The sequence below is a fragment of the Aulonocara stuartgranti genome (assembly GCF_965226115.1).
Source record: "Aulonocara stuartgranti genome assembly, chromosome: 19".
NCBI classification, from domain to species: domain Eukaryota; kingdom Metazoa; phylum Chordata; class Actinopteri; order Cichliformes; family Cichlidae; genus Aulonocara; species Aulonocara stuartgranti.
In genome coordinates this window covers 21,457,752-21,476,189 of record NC_138955.1, presented here as the reverse complement: position 1 = coordinate 21,476,189, position 18,438 = coordinate 21,457,752, and the positions used below count along the sequence as shown (strand labels likewise).

The following is an 18,438-nucleotide window of genomic DNA, read 5'->3' as shown; positions in this document are numbered from 1 at the left end:
GGAAACCACAACTCTCCTCATCAACCGTTATTTCATTTATTTTGGACAAAAACGCTTTTTCCCCCACGATTTCCTGGATAAGAACTGCTCTACCCACAATCACACACTGAAGCGACGTCTTTGATTGGTGCAGGTCGCCGTTACCATGGAAAAGTTTAAACCCGCGAACGCTCGAATGTTGCCGAATCAAACAAGCTAAGAACTCGTTAAAGTTAGCCTGTTAGCCGCCGTAGCGCTGTTTCCAGCAGGTCGAAGAAGAGACTCCATCTTTCTCTCCTTTGCTAATAAACAAAGGAATACAAATAACAATAACTTAAAAAAACACAAAGAGCCCCCCAAAAAGAACCTACAAACATTCACCATGTCAGCAACTGATGGCTCCTCCTGTTGCTATGGTAAACCAACTGCGCCTGCGCACTAGAAACACTTGACCCAGATTTATGTAAAATAAATGAGCTTTTAAATTCTGTTGTTAAGTCAGATAAAAAAAAAAGGGTCTATAAATTATTTGACGCTATGAAATTATGCCTGTGTGAGATAATATTTTAATTTATTGTTGTTAAATTATCTATTAAACAAAACGTTTCATTCTAATTTGAGCGATGAAAGAAATTGTCACTCAAATTCGATTTTTAAATGTAAAAATTTCTTTAAAATACGTTAAAAATATATTAAAGTCCAATATGATAGAACAAATACAGCTGAATGGAAATGTCAGAGGCAGTGTTCCTGTCTGCCTTTCCTCTGTTTTCTCTCATCATCTCTGGTCATTCAGGGGTCATTCTTTGTGAGACTGGGTGTCATATATTTATAATGTTTTGAAACATTAAATGTTTTTCACTGTTCTTTGTCTGTAACTTGTTTTCCCTCCAATCTGTCATGTTTTTACGGGAGCTGGTGTCTGCTGGAATGTTGATGATCAGTCACAGATCTGCAGACCTCTCAGTCGTCATTTTTCCTGCTACATTCCAGGTACTTGAAAGCAGCACACCGGAAGTGCTGCCGGAGTCACGCGAAACAGCCGTGCAGCAGTAAGAAAGTCTGACAGCGCGCGGGTCCAGCTGTGAAGTGTTTCGTCATGGGTCTGGAGGCCTGGTACATGGACGGGTCCGAGGAGGACCAGAGGAGGCCGCACAGGCTGGAGCCGCACCAGCCGGTGAGCCTGGAGCAGCTGAAGGAGCTCGGAGTGTTTTACTGGCAGGTGAGTCCGCAGAAGGCCGCTCACGTGTGCAGGTTTTCGGGTTAAAGGTCAGCGGTTCCTGGGTGGGAGTTTGTGCAGACCCTTGATCCCCAGCTGGACCCGAACAGCTCAGAGTTCTTGGGTTTGAAGCAGGTAAAACTATGTGCTGAGGGTTCAGCTGAGACACAGCAGGTATCAGTGTTGGTCACTGAGCTGAAGCTGCTCTCAAGCACCCATGTTTTCTGCACACAGAGCAGGTGTTACAGGTCACGTGCTGAGCACGTGAAGTCCAGATACCTGCACTGTGACGCACCTTATCCATGTAACTCTGACCAAGAAGGGCGTCCACTCACTGCTGGGGTGTATCGTCATGGTAACTGATACGGGAACCACTGATGTGCTTTAGTTTTTCTGCTACACTAAACACATCAGGTAAGGGTTTGACTGCTTCCTGTTTCCTGCAGCTGAACGCCGACATCTATGAAAGCGACCCAGAGCTGCAGCAGATCCGTAAGGACCGGGGTTACTCCTACATGGACATCATCACGATCCACAAGGACACTCTGCCCAACTACGAGGAGAAGGTAACCCACGCGCTCTGAAAGCTGCAAGTACCAGCACGTGTTTGTGTCTGCGGAGCTTTTAATTTGAAAAGCACCACACTTCCTTTTTTAGGTTTTTCACTGCAGGGAGGGAAAAGTCCTCTGAGCTTCTTCATCTCAGACTTCACTGTGGCAGCGCATGATCGCATGCAGAGGAGTCTGAAGCACCTCTGAGTCCAGCTGTGCACTGATGGAGGCAGGCTGAGGGCTCCTCCCGCCTCCATCGTTGCACCAAGTCAGACTCGTGTATCGCAGAGACGCTCCAGATTTAATCCTGGTGTTAAAAGATTCCCGGGTCACTCGAGCGTCGGCGGTGCTGAAACTGGAATGTGAGCTCTATTTGAAGTGAGTGAGAGGTTTCCTGTTTCTCCTGCAGCTGAAGATGTTCTTCGAGGAGCACCTCCACCTGGACGACGAGATCCGCTACATCCTGGACGGCCAGGCCTACTTTGATGTCAGGGACAAGGAGGACCGGTGGATCCGGATCGCCATGAGAAAAGGGGACCTGATCACGCTGCCGGCGGGTATCTACCACCGCTTCACGCTGGACGAGATGGTACGAAAACACGCCTTGCGCCTGTACAGTGCGTATTTGGTTGCTGGTTTGAATCCTGACTGTCTGATCTGTTTGTTTCTGCAGAACTACACGAAGGCCATGCGGCTGTTTGTGGGCGAGCCGGTGTGGAAGGCTTACAACCGCCCCGCTGACAACTTCGAGATCCGTCAGCGATACGTGGCGTCAATGCAGGGATCCTGAGAGTGCCGCGGACGCCATTCCCACTGCAGAAAAAGGCTGTCCAATCAGAGCAGAGAACGATGATGTGGACGACGATGTAGCATGAAGATTTTAATTTCAGTTTCTACTTCTTAGACAGAAATTTTAGTTTTTACTGTGAGGAACAATCAGCCACAACATTAAGACCAGAACATGACATCACCATGAGTGCTTCACGACTCAGGACGAGACCATCAGCAGGTCATGGCGTGAGGGCAGCGTCGCCCTGCTGGCCGTGAGAGAGAATGCAGAGGTCAGGTGACTCTTAGACTGCAGAGGTCAGGTGACTCTTAGACTGCTGCCCGACGCCTGGATAAGACGTGCAAAACTCCTGCCCGGTGAGCCTGGAGGCTCCGCCCCTCCACACAGAGGTCCTGGGTGGTTTGAATGTTGTAGCACAGCTTCCTTCATCAGGACTTTAACTCTTCTTTAAAGGTTCTCGTGATTATTCAGGATCCAGCTCGTTAGTGCCTTCCTGTCTCTGGATTAAAGGATAAATATGAAGCTGCTGTTTGTCATTTTTTCCCACATCAAACACACACAGTGAGCTGCGCTTTCACTTAAAACCACATTTTATTTCATTTACATAAATATGATCAGCACAGAAAGTAAACACAAATCACTTAAATATAATAATTCCTGGTGAACTCAAAGGAAACCCTGCTGCTGATATGTTGAACACGAGCGGGCTGAGTCACTGAAGCTGTCCGGTCTGCAGATAATCAGGATAATGCCCGCCGGAGTCTCTGACATCCCGCCTCCAGCATCCCGTCTGTTCCTCCCAAAACACAAAGTGGGCTGAGACTTTACTACAAATTAAAAGGCGAGCTGGGATAAAGCTGAATTAAACTGGACCCAGTTTAAGTTAAAATGTGTGAAACATGAAGCCGTCCTGCCGTCTGACCAGGGAAACACCGATGTGGGCTTTTATCCTGGACTTTGCTCTGCACTGGGGCTTTTATTTTGAAAATTCTTCCTGCCCCGACTAATAAAAGAGCGGGTCTGTGCTTCAGTAAATTTGTTCCCTCTTTAACCCTCGACTCAAACATGGTTGGCCAGTTTGTAGTCCAGTTAAATGGACTACAAATGGAAACCAGCGAGCTTCCTTCCTGCAGCTCAGATCTGTTGTTTTTGAACAGCTGTGTGTTGAACCTGGAGACGCAGACTGGCTCTGGTGTGATTCAGCAGTCAGAGGGAGGCCATGAGGACACGATTTTCGGGTTGCGGTTGTGCTGCGCTGGAGGACGCTGCTGCAGGCTTTGCTCCTGTGGGTTATTGTGAGGATGATGATGATTGGGTGCCCTTCATCTGTTTCGTGACAATAAAACTCGCTGTTTTGTGTCTGGGAGGTCAAACTAAGCTGCTCCTCCTCTCAGACCAGCTTGAGGCACTGCGTGTTGAAGCTGTCGCCCTCCCGGCAGGCGACGGCCTCCAGCAGCGCCTGCTTCTTCTGCGTGCTGCGGGATGACTCCAGCTCGTACATGGTGGTCAGGTTGAAGAGGACGCTCTCGTGCAGGTACTGCGCCGGGTCCTGCTGCACCAGGCCCTCCAGCTGGCCCAGCGACTCCTTCAGGCGGCCCAGGTAGAGCAGGCACACCGCCGCGTTGTTGTTGGCCTGCGAACACACGGAGGAAGAGGAGGGTTTAACTGTGCACGCACCGGTGTAACAGTCTGAGACAAGACACTTTAGCTCCTCCCACTTTAAGTCTTCTGACTGGCTGCTCTGAGCAGCACAAAACTATTTTGTTTCTAATGGCCGACACATTTAATGTTTCCTTCCTGTCACATGAGCCAGAGTAGACACACACACTTCCTCCTGAGGAGTGATACGGCTGCAGGATGCAGCCAGTGTGAAGAAACTAGTTCCTACAGGAACCTGCTCAGTCACCAGCTTGGCTGTGGTTGTTTGGCGCCCTCTGCTGGTGACACTTTATCATAAGCTAATAATACAGAGTGATGGTTATGATACAAGGACATGAGTGCAGCTCAAAAAAATGACATTTTACTGTGATTTTATTACTGATCTTCATCATCATCGTCACTGACGATGTTTGTGACACGTGACGTATCTGCCACACTGATCATCAAACTTCAATATTACACATATTAAAGTCTCAGGTGACCCGAGTAAAGACAAAGTGCAGTTTGAAACGATGACGTAGAAACAAAGTGATCCACAGCGGCCTGCCTGTGTGCAAAAGTAACCTCACCACTGTAATGACTGCAGTCAGTGTATGTGATGACGTCACTGTGGAGGAATATGGGCTCAAATTGTGCTCATAAATATTTTGTAACCTCGTAACCCAAAATATCCGAATATTTTATGTTTGTGCATCTGTAGATGAGAGTGTGTGTTTAAAAAAAATATTTACACGAGTTACAAATTGTTTTATTAAAGTCTGCTGACAGGAAAAAAGCAAAACACTGCGTGTGAAACTCCCTGCTTCTGTGTGAGTTTCAGCTTACACTAGAATTCTTCCTTTCAGCTGATTGGTCAATAAAGTACCCCACCAACAGCCAAACCCATCTGTTCTCTGATTGGATTGTTACATCTGTAATAGACATGACATTGACCAATCAGCTGAAAGGAAGAATTCGTAGTGTAAGCTGAAACTCACACAGAAGCAGGGAGTTTCACACGCAGTGTTTTGCTTTGTTCCTGTCAGCAGACTTTCATAAAACAATTTGTAACTCGTGTAAATATTTTTTAAACACACACTCTCATCTACAGATGCACAAACATAAAATATTCGGATATTTTGGGTTACAAGGTTACAAAACTCAGTTCTCAACTTTGATTTACAAGTACAAAATATTCACGAGCACAGTTTGAGCCCACAGAGGCGGCCTGACCCACTCTGTGCACTGCTCTGGGGACCGTTTGGAGGATGGCGGCGGTACCTACCACGGGGTTCTTTGGGTCGATCTTTAGCACTTCGATGAAGGAGGCGTGTGCTTCGGCGTAGTTGTTCTGACTGAGGTGGACGAAAGCCCTGAAAGCAGGAAACACATTTCAAACCCTTCCAACCTGTGTCGAGCATTCAAACAGGTTTAAACGGGTTTACCTGCGTTCAGGTGAATCCCTGAACACAGACGAGCTCAGCAGCAACTAAACCAACCGCTGCCACAAAATCACTGCTTTTCAAAACTCTTTCAACACCTCAAAAAATGAAACTTGCAACAAGTTTTGACACCAAAGTGAAAATCATTAAGAAAATAAAAAAGGGGAGGGGCTCTGTTCAGGACCAATCACATTTATTCTCAGAGCGACCAGCCTCATCACAGCCTGATTAAACAGCAACAACCCCCAGGGGGCGCTACAGACATTACAAAAGGCCTTTCATTAATCATCCATTGATCAAAATGATATTTCAATGCTAAGATAGAAGTGAAAAAGCTGAAAAATAGGAACCACGATATGATTAATATTGATTAAGATGCCAAATTATAGATACTGACTGTGTGCATGCTCGAACCCGGGGGAAGTGATGTGACTTCAGTTTGTCATTTGCCAAATAAATAAATGGACGCAGACGATCACAGGAAGTACGAGACCGCTCTAGTTTACAGCAGCTCTGCAGGTCTGCGAGGCGAGCATCAGCGTGCGAGGGAGTCGGGTCGGCACAGACGTTCGACCTCCTCGAAATCGCACGCCGCTGAGGCATGAAGTTCACACGCTGCACGAGGCGCTAAATGAAACACAGACACACACACGCATGCAGGTACCTGTTCATTAACACGCATGTGGCGAGAGCCTGCTGGCTGCCTTTCACCGGGCCGCACTTCTCCACGTCCTGGAAGTATCGCTCTGCAGTTTTAACGTCTCCGATCTGTGCGAGAGGAACAGCATGTTAGCCCCGACCTGTGTGTGTGTCTGTGAGTGAGTGAGAGTGTGTGTGTGTGTCTGTGAGTGAGTGAGTGTGTGTGTGTGTGTGTGTGTGTGTCTGTGAGTGAGTGAGTGAGTGTGTGTGTGTGTCTGTGAGTGAGTGAGTGAGTGTGTGTGTGTGTGTGTGTCTGTGAGTGAGTGAGTGTGTGTGTGTGTGTGTGTCTGTGAGTGAGTGAGTGTGTGTGTGTGTGTGTGTGTGTCTGTGAGTGAGTGAGTGAGTGAGTGAGTGTGTCTGTGAGTGTGTGTGTGTGTCTGTGAGTGTGTGTGTCTGTGAGTGAGTGTGTGTGTGAGTCTCTGTGAGTGAGTGTGTGTGTGAGTCTCTGTGAGTGAGTGAGTGTGTCTGTGAGTGAGTGTGTGTGTGAGTCTCTGTGAGTGAGTGTGTGTGTGAGTCTCTGTGAGTGTGTCTGTGAGTGTGTGTGAGTGTGTGTCTGTGAGTGTGTCTGTGTCTGTGAGTGAGTGTGTGAGTCTCTGTGTGTGTGTCTGTGAGTGTGTGTGTCTGTGAGTGTGAGTGTGTCTGTGAGTGTGAGTGTGTCTGTGAGTGAGTGTGTGTGTGTCTGTGAGTGTGAGTGTGTCTGTGAGTGAGTGTGTGTGTGAGTCTCTGTGAGTGTGTCTGTGAGTGTGTGTCTGTGAGTGTGTCTGTGTCTGTGAGTGAGTGTGTGAGTCTCTGTGAGTGTGTCTGTGAGTGAGTGTGTGTGTGTGTGTGTGTGTGTCTGTGAGTGTGTGTGTGTCTGTGAGTGTGAGTGTGTCTGTGAGTGAGTGTGTGTGTGTCTGTGAGTGTGAGTGTGTCTGTGAGTGAGTGTGTGAGTCTCTGTGAGTGTGTCTGTGAGTGAGTGTGTGTGTGTGTGTCTGTGTGTGTGTGTGAGTGTGTGTCTGTGTGTTTTTATAAAACTTCTTAACTCCAGCTTCACAGTTGCAGCTGTTGAGCTCACTGATGTAAATGAGCCTTTATGTGTGACATGTCCCCTTTAAATGGTTGGAGTAACAGAGGGTGGTGTAGCAGGGTGGAGTACAGACGTGCAGACCTGTAGGAAGATGCGTCCGATGCCGCTGAGCAGCTGCGCTCTCTGCTGGGGTTGGTACTGGATGATGGAGTGATAGGTGTCCACAGCCAGAACGTAGTCCTGAGGACAGACAGAACAGAGAGGACACAGAGTGACGGAGGGGAGTGGTGGGTGGCGGAGACAGGTGGAGGGCGAGCAGGGTAAAGAAAGAGCAGAGCTTAGGTGTGGAGAGAGAGAGCATTAATCAAACATATGGAGTAATAGCAGGCGGAGTGACCCTCCGTCCACCTCCACATCGCTCACGTGGCGACTGGAGCGCTGAGCGGGCAACAGAGGGGTCAGAGAGGGGAGGGGGGAGGGCGTGTGCTGGAAACGACCTGCGGAGGCGGCGTGCTGCTCATGAGCACGTTTCTAAATCACCAAAAGTTTAAAACTGGAGACGGATTAAGTTTGAAATCGATACACAGCAGTCTGCAAGATCATACTGTCAAACATGGCGGAGACAGCGTGCTGAGAACAGCTGTGACGAAGATGACTCGCCGCGGCGTGTCCCACAGCAGAAGACGACTGTATACAGAAAGACGTGAACATACACAAAAATAGTGTCAGATAAACAGATATAAGCGTTAAAGGCTTAAACTTGATGAACGCCGCGCCCTCGTTAACAAAGCCTTCATGACGCTGATGTCAGGCTCTGAATGTCACATGACCTGGTTGGAGCTTAAACGTGAATAAAATAAAATCTTTATTCATTCAGAGTCGGAACTCTGCGTGTTTAAATTTAAGCTAATGTAATCTGAACAGGGTGGTGTAATCTGAGCTGCGACCACTAGATGGCACTGTGTCTCTACCCCACCTCTCTCACCCACGCTCGCTCACTCACTGACCAAGAATCCAATTAGTGGTCAGTCTGAGGGGATTTCACTGTGAATCCTCCAGCAGGCTGGCATCAGAGATCTCTGGCACAAACGCACACGCGCACACGCACCTACCTTCATCAGCAGCAGGCAGTTGGCCATTGAGTACATGACCCGGCTGAGGCGAGACCTCCACAGCTTTAGAGACGCTGCAAACAGGGAGAGAAGAAGAAGAGGGTTTTTTTTGGGGGGGGGGGGTTGGCATCCCTATACCCCCCCCCCCCCCCCCAATACAGCGGGGTTTATTTTAAGACAAACACACTGCGGCACAGAGTGGAAGAGCTCATGTGCCTATTACTATTCATGGTGTGTGTGTGTATGTGTGCGTGTGTGTGTTGGGGAGAAGAGCTAATCACTCAGCAGGGGTCTCATGTGCGAAGGCGAGGCCCAGTGTTATTGACTGTTGGCGTGGGCGGGGAGAGGAGAGACAGAGGACGCGACTGCTTTTAAAAACACGCCGTGGCGAACGCCACTGCTCATGCTCAGACTGGAAAACTTCCTGAAACAGCCACACACACACACCAGAGTGCACATTAAGTCAGGCGTGGGTTTCCACCCGTCTCCCTGGCGTGGCGGAGCAGGTGTGAGCGGATTGGTCGGGAGTGATCGGTATGGATCCACGCGGCCGGGAAAGAAGCCGTTTGGTATTCAGCGCAGGCAGAAACACCTACAGAGCGCCGCATCGGTGTGTTTGAGAGGCTGAGCTATGCTGCAGTCCTGCACCAGGTGTGTGTGTGTGTGTGTGTGTGTGTGTGTGTGTGTGTGTGTGTGTGTGTGTGTGTTACCGGTGGGGGCCCGTGACCTCACTCTCCTCCCACAGTGTGATGCATTCTGGGACTGCGGCCAGCTCACAGTGAGCTTACCTTGTCTGTTCTCCTGCATTAAGGTGATCATGCTGCCGTCCTCGGCTGAGCCCGTCTCCAGGTTCTCCAGAATCTGTGAGGAACAGGAAGCAGGGGGGAGGGGCTAAAACTTCAGGATGGTCTGTGCGTCTGTGTGTGCCTGTGTGTGTCTGTGTCTGTGTGAGTGTGTGTCTGTGTGAGTGTGTGAGATCTGGTTGAGTGCCAGCACTTCTGTGTGTTACAATCTGCATATTCAAGAACTCCAAAATCCTGCCATACCTGTGTGTTTACACAGGTGGGCTTCAGGATTTGTACAGCTAATGTGCTTCTGCGTGGGTGTGTGCTTTTATTGTGTGAATACTACAGTGTGTGTGTGTGTGTGTGTGTGTGTGTGCGTGCGCGTTAGCACTAACGGTGAGGCAGACGGTTTTGAGGTGGTGCAGGCGGTCCAGGGCCTCCTGGGGCTTAGCCAGGTACTGTGGGAGCTCGGCGTGCAGCAGCCGCATGGAAAACGGCACCATGGAGCCTGGACAGGATGGAGGGAGGGAATAAGAAACAAGGTGGGATGAGGACAGAGCAGGAAGGAGAGCGGGAGAAGGATGAGAATATAAAGCCATCCACCCACACACAGACTGCACACAGCCCTGGAGGCAGGAACCTACAGATGGCACCGAGCTACGTATGGCTGCTTATTAAACCCTCTCATCTCGCTCTCTGTGCGCTGCTCAGCTCCATCACTCATCTCTCTGCCTCGACATCACACACACAGACACACACACACACAGACACACACACGCGCCCCTGAGGAAGAGCCTATATTCAGGTGAGTCCACGGGCTTTGATCAGCGCCTCTTTGATATCAGCCATCAGATGTGAAAGTCTGGTCCATCGCTGCCCGTCTCTATCTCACCTTCCATCTCTCCTCGTCTATCTGCTCCAACTCGACACTCTCTCTGCTCTGCCCCCGCCCTGCGTTATAGGGTTTTATCGTCACGGTGACGGGACCTCGACGACTCTGCGATTCATTATTCTTCATCTCCCGGGGTGTCAGTCATTTTCAGCAGATTTAATTTATGGCTTTTACTTTCATTAGTAATAGCAGCATCCTTCATAATGAAGGAAATATGAGCATGAGGATTAAACCAGAGCCTGCAGTTCCTCTAACATCCAGCAGAGGCAGCAGTGAGTCAGTCCCCAGAGATGCCCATGTTAAAATAAACAGCCTGATTGGTCAGGATAGTAGACATCATTAGGGGGCGTGGCCTCTTTGACTTGTAGGTGAATGGCAACAAAGGTGTCTGTAGCTGCTTGCTGAACCTCTGGGCTGTGTTTGTGCTGTCAGAGCCTTTTTAATCTGACCAATAATACGGCCTCTTTCCAAATATGGTCACTTCTGGAAACAAAAACACAACATGGCAGCAGCCAAGGTGCCAACACTGTGGAGTTGACATGTACTGGTGAGCAGGAGCAGGTAGGAACTAACATCGAGGCAAGACAGCTGAAGGTGCTGAGGACAACGACCCGAGAACTGAAGACAAACAGGATAGAAACATCCTATCACAATAAAAGCCTTCAGAAGAAACAATGTCTCTGGAATCCTAATGCTTTTATTTTGAAAAGCGCAATACTGCTACGTGTTCTGTGTCCCGCACGGCGATACGAGCCATGAAAATTTAAGCCAGAAGTTTGACGTTTTTCTTCAGTGAATTATCAGAACACAGAGTTCGCCTTTAGACTGCTAAATGTCTCACTGTGTCTCTCAAAGCTCCAACGCTGGAAGGGGAAAAATAACACAATTGAAAAAGCACCAAATTTGAACCGGGCCCTGCACACTTGGAGGTCTGCTAGTCTGAAAATATTCATAGTATGAATATAACAAAAAGCACAAACAGCTGACTGTGAGCGGGTCAGGTGGGACCTCTCCTTCTGAACCAGCTGCAGTAACTGTGTGCAGGTTCCGATGTCTCTCAGCCCAAACTGGACTCAGCTTTTCACGCCCGTACCCAACGGAGGACCTCTGCTCCTTCCCCGAGCGCTCGCTCGCTGCTGCGCAGACCGGGCGTCTCTGAAGGCCTTCAAAGAGCACGATCACGGGTAATAGATAGTCGATGCAAGCGGAGAATTGTTCGACTTGTGATGCCAGGCAACACAACTCATGCCAGTTTGTCTGAGAGCACCTTAGCAGGGCACAAAGCGTTTAATATTGAGCAATGGAAAGTCAATCGGTGCTCTTCAGAGAGCTGTGCAGTGTAGCTTCAAGTGTTTTTTATGTAAGGGTGTGTGTGTGTCTGTGTGATGTGTGGTGCCTTCACACTGCGGTAGCCCGAGGGGCGAAGCAGATCCAAAGTAATGGGAATACATTAGAGAGCAATTCATGCAGTGTAAAAAGAGGAAAAACAAAACCAAAGAGCTGCTGGAGACAAGTGGAGTTGTTGGAGCTTCTCGATGATACAGGCTGATATCAAGCTCCTGGCACCAACTTTCCTCTGAATATTTAATAGGACAGTGGTGGATACGCTGGTGCATTCCTACAAAAAAAAAAAAAAAAAAAAAAAAAATGTGGGTAAAATGCTAAATCCTGTCGTAGAGCAGCCAGCAGCCTAATAACGCATTCAACGCTCGCAGAGCAGCCTCTCAGCGCCGTCATGAACACTGCCGTTCAGCCTTCAGAGGCCTCAGCGAGCAGCTCACGGACAGAATACGCAACACGCAGCGGGCTCTGCTCGAGCCTCTGATCTATGATCAATAGCAGCAGCGGAAATAATGCGAGCGTCACCGCAGACTCACCTGGTTGGCTGCTGTCACGTAAAGGCGGTAACGACGTCTGTGCGATGGGCTGCGGACGTCATTTCTCGACCCAGTTTCATACGTGTGAAAGTTGGAGCTGTATTTACTCCATGACGGTGTGATTACAGACTTTTTTAAATAAATATTTAAGTCTAGTCAGATTTATTCTTCTTGTATGACCCAGAAAACACCACGAGGAACATTGGGATACAACGCTGTGTGTGTGTGTCCATACCTTTCCTGCCTGGGTACACAGTGGGGTAGTACTCGTAGTAGAGGTCCGGCTGATCCAGGTTGCCGAAGGGTTCAAACTCCAGCTCGGCATTTTGGAAAAGGCCCAGCTTGGTGAGCAGAGCAAGCCGCACAAACCAGAGCTGCAACACACACACACACACACACACACTGTGTGAGTTGGTAAACTACATTACACAGAGACCCACACTGTGACATTCAGCTGTCCTGCTGTGCAGATGAAACCCACACTCCTGAGTTAAACTACAGGCACGACTAAGACATAATGTCCTCTATGATTATCCACAGTTTCCTCTGCACAGCTGTCACAATGTGTATGTTGAGGGCTTTTATTGTGAAAGGCTCACCAAGAACCTTTTGAATGTATGAATACATGCAGCATTTTACTTCATCAACACATCAGTGCTTCCACCTCAGGCTGCAGTCTGAGTGGAGGCTGCTGTTCCACATCTGGAGGGCACTGGATTCTCTCAGCTGCTGGACAGAAGCCAGGGCTCATGCTGCACCCTGAGCCGCTCGAGCTGGAAGATGGACCGCCTCGCCACGGAAAGATCCAGAAGGTCGCGAGCGGCATGTGTAACCCCTGCAGACACGCTGCTCCCTCTCGACCCGGCTGAGGCGGCGTGCTGGAGTTAGGACGGTGGCACGAGGTCAACTGTTCAGAACTTCAAGAAGACTTCGGGAAGGACCGGCGGCCTCGGGATGAAGACTGTGACCTTTGTGGCCATTTTTATTCAGGGAGTCTTAAAAACGTTGTTTTAAAAAGACAGTTCTCCCACAGTGTGCTCTCTCCCTGTGGCTCTAATTCTGTGTCGGACCATTTCAGCGTGACCTGTATTACATATTTTGGAAATGAAAAAACCCTCAAACGCGTGAAAAGCGTCTGAACCTTTTGTCAGCGTTGATGGTCACGTGTGTTTTATTAGAACCTGCAGCACATTTAAACAGGACTGCTGTCCACTCAACTTGAGGAGCTTTGCATGATTCACAGTTCAAAATAAGCCTTAGCGCAGGCCAACAGGTCAAAGAAGTCATTGTAGCCCCGCCCCTTTGAAGACGACTGGCTATCCGGTTGTTCAGTCTGACGTCACTAGCCGTGTCTGGGTCTAAACTCCGCTGCAGGTCCGTATATCAAACGATCACTATGGCATTACTGAGAGTTGAAAAACTGTCTAAAGTCTTTCATCTTTAATAAAATGATCAGCGTTCTGCTCTACCAGGTGTAACAATTGAGTTTAACATCCAGGCATCCATGAAAACGGAATTTATGACATTTAACGGAGTTAGAAGTTAGCAGGGAGTTAGCTCGCTAGCTTCTATCTAAATATAATATAGCATGTCCTGACTGCGGGGTTTTGGAAACAAATTAAAACGTACAGCTCTGCTATCACTTCCAGCATAAATGAAGACAGAAAACTAAACAGCAGTGACGTTTGTAGGGTTACTGAAGTTGGGCTAGCTGGTATATAATGATGTGCTACGTGACCGCTAGCGACACAGCTATGTTAGCATAATATAAACAAGCTAACTTTTTTTCCACTCAATAAAAGTTAACATGAGTGTTCTCGGTGGTCAGGAACAAATGTAATCGCATGGCAGGATGCTGTAAAAGGACCAAACTTCAGCCAGGAGAACAACTGAGATAATCCATCCACAATACGAGGTTAGTCATTCATATACTGCTGCATGGGCTGGGCTGTAGCTACATCTTAAGGTTTTAAAAACTGAGCTTAAATAAATGATTAGTGGTAATAAAAGCCGAGGGAGGTCAACAGTGATCACTGACTGTTTTAGGAGCTTTTTGAGATCAAATAGAAGAAAATACAAAACATTAAACATGTTAACAACACAAAAGCCATATTAAACGCAGACTACTTTAGACCCGGAAGTAGGATTCGTCACGTCATCACTGAACAACCAGATAGGAGGTTTAAACATAAGGGTGGGCGGGACTATTCCCTCTTTGCGACATCACACAGATCTATGAACAGAAAAACAGTTGCTGCCATGTTTCTAACATGTGCACATCCATGCAACACAACATGTGAGAAACCCCTGGAACACGAGGACTCCAACTCCTGCACTAAAGTGAGCCGGATGTTTAAGAACATAAAACTAACTGTGATATGTGGCATGAGGCAGCGACACGGCTAATTAATTCACAGAGCCGAGCACGAGGGTGGCCTCTTAATGAGCTCGCGCAGCCATCCATCTTCTGGATGGAGCTCCACAAACACACGGGGAAAATATGGCAGTAAAACGTATGAGATGAGGACAAAGCAAACAACAAAAGTATCTCAGACTGACGCAGACTCGACTGATGTCAGCGAACACGGGATTCATGCCATCGGGAACCAGTGAGGCGTCTTACCTGCAGCGAGTCGGTGGTGTGGGAGGTCGGCTGGCCGGCCTTGCCGTATCCCTGACCGTGAGCCGTCAGCATCCGGGCCGTCAGATCCACCGCGGCGCGCCAGTTCTTACTGCTCTGCAGGGGTGACGAGACATGAGGCGTCAGAAATAAGTCAGAATAACTGTTGCACAAAACAGGGAGAGGAAGCTGAGGGAGGAGAACCGACATCAGACAGAATATAATGCAGCTCAGAACAAAGAACTTCAAGAAGGTTCTGGAAGGACCGGGCGGCTCGAGAGGATTCGATGACCTTTTGTACTCAGAGACTGTTGGAGACTTTGTTTTAAAGGCACAGTTCACCAAACGTGCTTGTTCCCTCTAAAAGTGCCATTTAGATTGTTTCAGTGTCAGCCTGGTGAAGATGACAGGAGGTCAAATACCTAAACATGACTCCACCTGCGTTGCTGAGCAGCAGGACGACTCATGACTGCACCTCTGAATTCATGTGACATGACAAAGACCTTAAAGGTCAAAGGTTAAATCAGCTCATCTCCAGAAGACGCTTGTGGATGTTTTCCATCCTGCAGCAGAGACACTGAAACACTGCATGAGTCACCCTGAGCTGATCCTGCTGTGACTTTAACACTGCAGAGTGAAAGTGACCATATGAGCTCAGGTGTGTGTGCGTGTGGGGGGGGGGGGGTCATTAAGGCCGAGAACACGAGTGCACACATGCCCAGATATCAGCATCTGCTTCCACAGGAGGAGGTACAATAGGTAAGAGTATGTGCTGGGAGGGGGTGGGGCGCAGAGTCACCCCACCCCATCAACACGCATGACAAGGTCGGCTCGCCGATTGGATCCTAAGTGCTGCGCCATTCATCACAGCCGGCGAGCTAATTAGGAGAGAGAGGCAGCGAGAGGGCTGCTCTCTTTATCACAGCCTTCATCACCACTTCCCTTCTCCTCCTCGCCTCCTTCCCCTTCATCTGACTCTCACTCCTGCCTGCCCTCCTCCTCCTCCCGTCACCGCTTCCTCTTCTCCTTCCTGTGCCAGTCGCTGCGCTGCCTCTGAATCTTCATTAGGGCGGGAAATGAAGCTGAAAACGAGGAGGCAGCCTGGATGGCCAAAAGCAGCTGCAGTCAGTCACACACACGCACACACTTCCTGCAGCACACTACAGCACGCCGCTCACCGCCACGGGGTGCGAGAGGAAGACGGTGTCTACGTGAGGAGGGGAAGAGACCGCAGGAAGTAAATGACCTTTAGTGTGGCCCCACATATTGGAGGGGTTTGTTTTTCAATGTTTTCTTCACTTTATGGCGCGTGAAAAACCAAACCCTGGACCTGCAGTTCCTCTATCGTCCAGCTGGGGCGCCTGCAGTGAGTCAGCCCCGTAGACTCCCATGTTAGATTTTTACAGCCTGATACACAAACTGGTTGGTCTCTATAGAGAATTCACTCCTTTGTAACACCTGTTTATATCATATTAAGTTTGGATAATTAGGGGCGTGGTCTTACTTATCTGACCAATAGCATGGCTAGTGTGGGGTTCATCATGCTAATAGAGGTGTGAGCGCCTGTTTGTGTTAAATCCCGGCTGACAGCGCTGTTTTGGATGTTTGGTTTAACAGATAAATAAATGTTTTTGTGGCTCTTTTAAGCTAAACTCTGGTGATATTTGTCTTTCTGCTCTGTGCAGGTCTTTCTGGGCCAGAAGGAGAGGGAGGAGCAAAAATGCAGAAACATGCATTACAAGGAGCCAAACCTCAGGATTTACATAACTATAACTTCATGCTCAGACACTGTCACTGGCCCGAATGCCAGAGCGAAGCCGTGATGAGAGCGAGCAGGTCGCGGAGTGGAGTCACGGCAAACGTCGGTCTGACCCCGCCGATGGAGGAAAGACCAGTCACACACTGAACGGTGGTCCAGCTTCTTTGACCTGAGTGACGTGTGACGTCCCGCCTGCACGGTGGGTTTGACACGAGCGTCTGTGGGGACTGCCTCACCTCTGGAGCCTCCAGTGGACGTCAGAGGAACTGCAGCTTGGCACGTTTAAACGTGCTTACAGCAGAAATCAGAGCAAAGAAAGAGGATGAAGGAGAGAACGTTTAAGAGGCTGAGCTCTGGTGTCAGTTTGCATCAGCACTGATGAGGCCATCTCTGCACATCGTGGCTTCAAATATAACATGAAAACACTTTTATTAACTCTAATTATGAATGATTCTGACTTCAGCAGCATTACAACGCCTCACCCAAACTCCCACTTACTCACACTCCCCTCACACACACTCATAATTAGTCTCGTCGCGAGTTTAAAAGGGGTGAGGCTCCTTAATTGCGTTGAAGATCGGAAGTTCACTGCGCCCATCCTTTAGTGAGTTTTAAAAAATCCGGCATAACAAAGCCTGATGAACAAACGAACGCCCACTCGTTCTCTCGCAAGACCCAGAAGCCTCCAGGCGAGGCAGACATAAAAAGGCTTCCTCGCACCGGCTTTGCTTAACGCAGCTGCAGCACTGCTTCAATTAAGCCCCTGCATGTCGGATTACACAGAGGGGGTGGGAAATAAAAAAACATTCGTGATATGCTAAAAGAGAAAAAGGTGCTTTGATGCCTGTGTAGCTGGTCTGCAGACACTCGAACCAGGGGACGCTTTCCGCCCTCGAGCTGAAGGACGTCGAGTTTGGTTACTCAACTTCACGCAGCAGCCATTTTGTCTCTTCACAGAGACGCGGCGGGATGCAGCCCGACACTCCCGGAGACGCTCCTGTGGGTCAAATCAGCCACTGATGGACAAACTCCCTTTTAACAGGAAGAAACCTCCGGCTTCTCTTTACTGACTGCACAGCGCCATCACAGTCCTCCCTACGGTGGCCCTGTAGTGCCAATCCCAAATCATTGATGGAGGTGGCAGAGGAAGTCGGAGCAAAGCTTTAAACACAGCGAGCAGCAGATATTGAAACTCTCAGACACGCGATGTAACGGGCCAGTCATGTTTAAATCCCTCCCACCGCCCTGCCATGCTGAACGTCACTGCTTTACTACATTTATAAAACATTTCTATTCTGTGTATTTTGCATTATCGAGCTTAATGATCTATTTCACCTCACAGGGTGAGACATACCTGTGTTGGAACATCCTGAGGCGTGACAGAGAGAAGAACAGGAGGAAAACACCTGAACTGGGATTTCAGACATTATGGGATGGAGTCACCAACCCGTCTCCTGCTGTTCTGATACACTGGAGGAGAACCAGCAAAGGGAGACGAGAGGACTTCTACTAAAGCTAAGGGAGGTACTGACATCGTTTTTGCTTCCAGGAGCTGCACTGACTGAGCAGGAAAGACTCCCAGCATCGTTAAACCTCTGCCGTGTTGATGTGGTCAGTGCAGTAGCAGAGGGGGGCTTTGGTGTTAATGACATGAACCACAGGCGGACACAGTGAGACGACCACAAAACAGGAATGTTTCACAGGTGAAGGACACTGGAAACTTTCCCTCCTCATCTTTTCTGTTTTTCACTAGTTTTGCACTTGGCCTGGCTCAGCGTCGCTGCAGGGAGCATGAGGACACCTGAGAGGCTGCACAGACCGACAGTAGCGCCGCCACAAACGATTATTTTGATAGTCGACTAATCAAATCATCATCCATTGGACATAAAACGTACAGCTTATTGCACCAGCAGCATCTGCTCTTATATAACTATCATTAGCTTACAGCTTTAAGTGTTTAAGGTCTGTGCTAACTAAAAATAAAGACAAGATGATAGTTTATTAAATTTTAATGAAATTTGCAGATTGTTTCGGTGAAGTTTAATAAACTCCTTGCTATCTAAAATATA

The 18,438-nt window shown here is 48.7% G+C and overlaps 2 protein-coding genes across 3 annotated transcripts in view; one reads left to right on the top strand and one right to left on the bottom strand.

The window, feature by feature from the left end:
* The first annotated feature begins 964 nt into the window (after positions 1 to 964).
* Positions 965 to 3,061, top strand: adi1 (acireductone dioxygenase 1). The gene is made up of 4 exons (XM_082516815.1): positions 965 to 1,201; positions 1,645 to 1,764; positions 2,159 to 2,338; positions 2,423 to 3,061. Exons 1-4 carry the CDS (start codon positions 1,079 to 1,081, stop codon positions 2,537 to 2,539), a joined length of 540 nt encoding a protein of 179 aa, XP_082372941.1. The 5' UTR covers positions 965 to 1,078; the 3' UTR covers positions 2,540 to 3,061.
* Positions 3,062 to 3,111: 50 nt separating this feature from the next.
* Positions 3,112 to 18,438, bottom strand: part of trappc12 (trafficking protein particle complex subunit 12) — a 29,288-nt gene continuing 13,961 nt past the window's right edge. For both annotated transcript variants that reach the window (XM_082516788.1, XM_082516789.1), the window contains exons 4-12: positions 14,614 to 14,727; positions 12,226 to 12,364; positions 9,617 to 9,729; positions 9,225 to 9,297; positions 8,437 to 8,510; positions 7,466 to 7,564; positions 6,284 to 6,387; positions 5,463 to 5,550; positions 3,112 to 4,172 (exon numbers count right to left, since the gene is read on the bottom strand). In XM_082516788.1, the coding sequence (XP_082372914.1) occupies positions 3,930 to 4,172; positions 5,463 to 5,550; positions 6,284 to 6,387; positions 7,466 to 7,564; positions 8,437 to 8,510; positions 9,225 to 9,297; positions 9,617 to 9,729; positions 12,226 to 12,364; positions 14,614 to 14,727 (1,047 nt within the window). In that variant the 3' untranslated portion in view covers positions 3,112 to 3,929. The remainder of the gene's footprint in view (positions 4,173 to 5,462; positions 5,551 to 6,283; positions 6,388 to 7,465; positions 7,565 to 8,436; positions 8,511 to 9,224; positions 9,298 to 9,616; positions 9,730 to 12,225; positions 12,365 to 14,613; positions 14,728 to 18,438) is intronic.

Bases quoted from the DNA above. Each gene is read 5' to 3' on its own strand.
- adi1 (XM_082516815.1), top strand. From the start codon at position 1,079: ATGGGTCTGGAGGCCTGGTACATGGACGGGTCCGAGGAGGACCAGAGG. The intron at 1,765-2,158 runs GTAACCCACGCG...TTTCTCCTGCAG, and splicing joins TGCCCAACTACGAGGAGAAG to CTGAAGATGTTCTTCGAGGA. The intron at 2,339-2,422 runs GTACGAAAACAC...TTGTTTCTGCAG, and splicing joins GCTTCACGCTGGACGAGATG to AACTACACGAAGGCCATGCG.